This window comes from Ptychodera flava, chromosome 5, assembly GCF_041260155.1.
Source record: "Ptychodera flava strain L36383 chromosome 5, AS_Pfla_20210202, whole genome shotgun sequence".
Classification (NCBI taxonomy): Eukaryota; Metazoa; Hemichordata; class Enteropneusta; family Ptychoderidae; genus Ptychodera; species Ptychodera flava.
The window spans coordinates 12,895,441-12,902,265 of record NC_091932.1 but is presented as its reverse complement, the minus strand read 5'-3'; the positions used below and the strand labels follow the sequence as shown (position 1 = coordinate 12,902,265).

General features: G+C 39.0%; 1 protein-coding gene across 1 annotated transcript in view; it reads left to right on the top strand.

Annotated features, from left to right (window-relative positions):
* Positions 1 to 4,407: 4,407 nt before the first annotated feature.
* The window catches only part of LOC139133041 (kremen protein 1-like), a 7,598-nt gene continuing 5,180 nt past the window's right edge, over positions 4,408 to 6,825 (top strand). Inside the window, exons 1-4 of the mRNA XM_070699438.1 lie at positions 4,408 to 4,628; positions 5,082 to 5,213; positions 5,526 to 5,615; positions 6,792 to 6,825. The exon at positions 6,792 to 6,825 is cut by the window's right edge and continues 269 nt beyond it. Of these exons, the coding sequence (XP_070555539.1) occupies positions 4,559 to 4,628; positions 5,082 to 5,213; positions 5,526 to 5,615; positions 6,792 to 6,825 (326 nt within the window). The 5' untranslated portion in view covers positions 4,408 to 4,558. The remainder of the gene's footprint in view (positions 4,629 to 5,081; positions 5,214 to 5,525; positions 5,616 to 6,791) is intronic.

Here is a 6,825-nt window from a genome sequence, read left to right as displayed (position 1 = left end):
AGTGAAATTGTGTCTCGATAGCCTATTTATTTAACAATGCCGTACATTTCATGCGTTGTTAAACACGTGCGAGAGTTGGAAACAGTTCTTAGCATTTATTATGAGACCCATGCAAGATGTTATTTATTACTAATGTTAGAGGTCTTGTTTAGGATGCAAGATTTGAGTGAAATTTAAGTATTTTAATGCGATTACGGGACATGGTTAACACGATTGCAACTAATTTGGAATAACTGGATGGTGAAATAATGTCTGTTTAATCTGCAAATGTAAGCTTATCTTTTTAAGTTATACACTTGTTTTTATGAGTAATTTGTAATATTGCAACTTTCAGCTATAGGGCAGCTAACATTTTTTAGAAATTTGAAAAATATGAAGATCCGATTATTCCAAATATAGTTCCAATCGTGTTGGTTGTACCTACCTTTACCACTGGAGGGTTCCAACCAAGACAGATGCACTAACTGAAGCCTAATCTCTGAGTTATTTCGAAGGCATAGCTACCTTGAGATTTTCCGGCGAAGAGTGCCGAAGAAGATCGAAATACCCGGTACTCGGAGGCCTGAAATGAACACGGCTGATGTTTGAAGAATACTAGTATTGCCACGCAATCATCACATGATACGTGTGTTATTTTGATAAGGTTAGGTAACAAACTAGACGATAATGATACGTCTAATCCAATTAAATCTAAAGACAGGCACGAGATAAGCTATTAGTTAACAATCCCCTAAACTTAACTCTTCCTGTTTTGAAGGTGTGGTAACAGCCTGCAATGATGACGATTAATACAACGCAACGTAAATGAATACATAACTGCGATGCACTACATGGGAGAAATTGACATGGTTTAGAAGAGTCTCCTCATACACCATCGGTAACGCTGAATGTAAGATAAATTGCTTTTCATGATAGTTCAAATGCTTTCAAGAGCAGGAGAACATATCGAATTTACAGCTTATAACACTCAGTCCAAATTACATTGCTTAGGCCACTTAAAGACAATTCTCTGTTTGCCGTCCTTTGATTTTTGAAAAACCTACCAGCCAGCCAGGGAAAAAACAAACACAGACAAAAAAACACAAGTGTATTAACATAAGTTAAATTTTAATTTGGCTTCTTTTAAAACAATGATATTAAATGTAATAGTGTTAACATTGTCTTTGTTTTCTTGATTTTCTCTGAAAATCTACCAGCACACGGACGGCAAATAAAGATTTTTTTAAAGCGCCTTACAGAAAAAAACACAAAACAAGTTGAATGCTCATATTAAAAAGTGGGATGTCTAATTGTAGAAAATCAACCAGAACCTAGCCTAGATTCTATTCGTCCGCTCGCCTCCGTACCTCCGAGGAGTGGGTCGGAGTACGGAGGCAAGCGGACGAATAGAATCTAGGCTAACCAGAACCACATGCAATTCAGAGATGATATATAGCTCGATATCTGTAAACTGATTAGTCCCTGGTCTGTTGCACCAGGACACGTTTCGTCGTTGTAATATGAGATGAGAACAAGACATTTAGTTAGCGACTATTTTTTTTATTCAGTACTCGAAGGATGAGATGTCGAATGACAGCCATATCGTTCTTTCAATTGTCAAAGACACACAGACTCATCAGGAACGTTCCATCTCCAAATAAGTCTTTGGAACACTATATTTAAACCGATGGCATTGCATGTCATCAATTGTCGTAAAATTCATAAACTATTCTCTTCATATTCACCTGATTGGGTTCGCTTATTTGTTAAGATGTCACCGCCGCAACCATTGCTGTCAAGCCGTCTCGAATGTAGCAGTGATATTTAGAATTATAAGTTATCGGAGGAGATTGCGAAGTTGTACAGTCAGTGGTCTCAGGTGCTTCTCTCCGTTAATTTTTTTCAAGGTCATCAGTGATGCAATATTTCATTTGCTTTGATATAGCGATAAAGCCGTCAGATTATCTATTTAAGTGAGCTTTGAATGTCGCCAAATAAAAACCTAAAAGACATAATCATTCTGTTGGCCATTGTTACACCCGAACATCTGATAATCGTATGCATTTCTATCTGTTACAGCCGTCTGCTTATAGATGCGATAATTATGTCGGTAAGACCGAACTGGGAGTATGCTAAGCTTCAATGCAATTTAACAATTGTCTGAGGAGTACGGGTTTGTGTTTATCAACCACCAAAGGCACTCCATGCATGGAAGTACTGATCTCAACTTTAAGAATGAAACGGTTAAATGTTCAGCTGATTTGCTGGAGTATGTTGACTAGAACAAAAACCAAAACCATGAAAACTATTTACTGACAAGGGGTTCACCACGATCTTGGAACGTAAATGTATGTTGATTAGAGTCCACCAAAGAGAAAGGAGTTTGAAAACGTGACAACATCAGGGCTGAAAGATGCCCCGCATGCGCTCAGTTGAACAGGCCGTGGATTAGGCTCTGAAATGATGCTCACAAAGGGAGAAATTGTCCGTGCAGGCTCTTGAAATCAATATGGTTTTAGCCAAAAAAGGTCAACTGAGGTCAAGCTGGGAAGAGATGTCAGCCTTCCGGTCGCAGAATGTGATCATAATACTGTAATCTCATACTTCTGAACTTTCGAAAGACAGAGGGTGCCAACATCTGACGGTGTTCCTCCTCCTTTGAGATGAAACCATCCACGTAACATGTTTTCACTGTCTGAATAACAATGTTACAAACGATTGCTATCAACGTCATTACATGTATGGGTGCATCCGATAAAGCTGCTGCTTGAAAAGTGTTCGCAAGCAATTTCATGACAGGTGGGCCATCAATGTGAAATAATCTGGATTTCTAAAAATATCAGCTGGTAAGCTGGCCTAAATCAAATGACATCAAGTATGTCATGTTTACCCTGATAAATGATATCTTGCGACTAAAAGTCTGCGCTGGTTATTCTTTTGCCTTTTTGTCGTCACATGTGTAGTCATTAACTTCCGTGTGAAAGTTTGCCGGAGGTGGATATATTGTCCGAGGCCCGGTGTCGTTTTCCTTCAGTTGTGCCATTTGAGAACCATGAGGAAATATATCACATTATCAGGGCATTGATCATTCCCAGGTCTCACCATTCGAAACATGACGTCAGGGGTTTTTCCACACTGCCATTCAGAGGACGTAAATAGTAACGGTTACATAACAATGTATTCGCAATACAATAAACAGCATCCAAGTAATGCGGATATCCGTGAGCAGTTACAACAACGCTTTAGAATTCACACTGTTTCATGTTTATTATTGAAAAATGTCAGTGTAATTCTGCCCTTGCAAATATGAACACATCATTTTCTGTCATAATACAAAATCTAGAAAGTTAAGGCTGTATTATCAATGGAGACTGGAGACAAGGAAAGGCTATTGTTAATCGTTTCATTAACAATAAAAAGTCTTTTCAGTCAAATTGATTAATGTCGGTATTAATCGAAAGTTGAATAACTGCAGTTCCTGGTTAGTTTTTTTAATTTTTGAAAATTCGTTTTGGCAAATAATAAATGAGTCCTAGTGATGCGTGACTTTTCGCAATCACTTCCACATTATTTTGCAAGTTTTGATATCATATGTTCGGTTTTTTGTGGGTTTTTTTGTTGTTTTTTACGTGAAATATCATGTTACGAGTAAGGTAACATTAAAACGGCGATTTTGTTACATGAGTACGTGTTATCAGATACTCCCCCCTCAAAAATCGTCGTGGGACAGTGATACTTTGTCCTTCACGCTGTGACTACAGAAGAAAAAGAATATGACGTATGAGGGCGTCGTGAAGTAAGCATCACTTCATGTGTAGTTGCACTGTGTACAAGTAGCGATTAACGACACGATGTTATTCTCTGAGCTATACTATAGATCATTACAGTTGGTTTTACATAGTGTGTGAGACATTACGCAACATCAATGCATTAGGTTCTAACCGTGCACCCCTTTGAGTGTATGCATTGAGCGTGACTGGACCGACACTTCTTTTTTCTCGGGCACCACCGTCGATAACCGGAGACGATTCTGTGGATATACCCACTTCAGTGATGAAACAACTGGCAAAGTTCATTTTCTGCATAGACGATTTGGTTTCCCCATAGACGCACAAGCTTGTACCTCCATTTGTTTTCCCAAACTTAGCGGATTATGTTTTAGCTGAAGCTCATTGTGGGGTATGGCCGTCTCTGCACTCGGCAGTCTTCCGCTATGAGACGATCCTCACGCGGGAAAATTTAATAGCAAGATCAAACGTGACATTATTAAATTTTCACAAGACAGCCTTGCAACCGCTGAGCATTCCTGTAGCACTTCAGCGCTACATATCGTGGACTTTTATAGTCTTCTTGAGCATGGATGTTACTCACAGACCTCATCACAAAGAAGGCACATTACCATATCAATACGATACGGTCCAACACAATAAACATGTTCTCTTTAAGCATGCATAGGTATGACATTCAGTATCTAAAATCGAATAAGGAAGTAATGCGGAAACAACCTTGAAAGTGGCGTTGCCGATACTCTGAACTGCAAGCTGTTGTCGTCTTTTACTCTTCCTCGATACGGACCGAGATGGAACTTATGAACTACGGACACATCGCGTTCTTTCTGGCTTTCATGGGCTACAAAACAACTGTCAGCGGTAAGGTTACGATCGGCACTTTCACATTGTTGTACTTATCCAGTTTACCGTTCGTCGTCGCCATAGTCGAAGATAGTACCTATGTGATCGTCAGTGTTGAAGTTCAAATGTATTGGGCGCAGAGAAAAATGTATGAGAATCAACATGTTGCTGTGTAATTGCCTGTAAAGTTAACGATGTGAAAGTAGTCGTACATCACAGGCCCCGGATGGCGCTCGAGTTAGCCAGTCCTTGAGAAATCAAAACAAAAAAATCAAAATCAAAATCACATAAACTACACTATTCGGAGTCTTGAAGTTTTTAACATTCGGAACCACGTCGAATACTCAAAGCGTGAGTATTCAAATATTTTTAGTCTTCGGGCACAGCAAACTGCATCATTAGACCCTGAGTTCATCATTAATGTTGTCGATATAACCTGGATTTGATACTCCATATTTTATTCCCTTATAGGTCAAGATTTTGTGTTCAGACTCACTGATGGGACAACACCTTTTGATGGCATTGTTGAAGTACTGAGGGAAGGAGTCTGGGAACATGTTTGCGACGATGAATTCGATGCTGGCATCATATGCAACAGTCTCGGTAATTCAGGATGTTTTTAACACTCTGTCTCTCTGTCTCTCTGTCTGTCTCTCTGTCTCTCTGTCTCTCTCTGTCTCTGTCTGTCTGTCTGTCTGTCTGTCTCTCTCTCTCTCTGTCTGTCTGTCTGTCTGTCTGTCTCTCTCTCTCTCTCTCTCTCTCTCTCTCTCTCTCTCTCTCTCTCTCTCTCTCTCTCTCTCTCTCTCTCTCTCTCTCTCTCTCTCTCTCTCTCTCTCTCTCTCTCTCTCTCTCTCTCTCAACAAAATCGCAAAGTGCAGGCTAAATTTCTTTATAAATTTCATTTTTACCCTGAAGGATTTCCAGGCGCCATGATGGTCGGTGACAGCACTTCGAGTGCCAGCCCTACTTGCGAAAGCGGAAGTACGCTAAGAATACGTTGCAATTGTAAGTTGTCTCTTATTCTTTATGTGGCCTTTCGATGACGTCATTGTAATTATAAATACGTCGATGCTATGGCAAAGCTACTGCTAACCCATATCTAAGACTTACAAATCGTTTACTTACAATGTACTTCAAACAATTAGGCAGTGACACTGAAGTAAAACCGGAATTCAATTCAAATTTCACTTTAATATTTTTGAATCCGTAAACAAATCTATGCGAATGTCTTACGTGTCATTACACTGTCACCTCCGCAGACTTTGCTACATGAGAATTTCTTTCATCCTCTGTTCGTTGCTGATCAAAAATTTTGAATCGAGCTATATTCTTGTAAAAGTTTCAAGGAAGGTGCAATTTTGTCGGCAATATCTGTGACACTTTTGTTGTTTCCCAGTAAATTATATAAATTTTATGTCAGGACAACTTTTCTACGTCCAATCTCTCCCTGTTTTCTATACAATTTTATTACATGGTATAATTCACAATGATAATCAGACCACCAGTCCAAAATAACATTTGTTATCCAGATCCTCAGTCGGTGTACATGCAATTTATAAATTATGAAATAAATTACTCCTTGCTATTCGCCATCATGCGTCGCACCTTTCAACCTCCATAACTGACGATCGAGTAAATGTAATACTTATACGGACAGTATCAAGGAATATTATATATTATAGCCGAAACAAGGGACTATGTGCCAGAGGGTATGTGACTGTTTGCTCGACGTCTGGCAAGCATGCCTCGAGCGTAATTGTTTGGGCTATACTTTTTTATTACATGCCTCTCTTACGTAGTTTTCATTCCAAATGTTTGGATTATTTGTAAATGAAAATATAATTATATGCTTTATTTCCATGTAAGACGAAAATGCGTTCAAAAACAGAACGATTTTCGTCGTCGAATGGCGCATTGATACATTTAAATCACTGTTATGCGGTTTATCGAATATTCATGCATAATTTTCGAAAACCGGATTTCCTAAGTAAAACATGTGATTTGAACATTTGTAAATTCCAAAGTTGTCAAGATGAAAATAGTTCCGGTTCAATTTCAGTCCCGGCCCGCGACGTCATCGACGAGTTACCATTGAATCCTATGGAGCGCGCAACGAGTTATATAATGAAACCTGTCATGTTGACACCATGACATTCTAGTTTTCTATGTTTCCTTCTAAAGATCCAGGATACATAGGATGTTATAAAAGGATGAC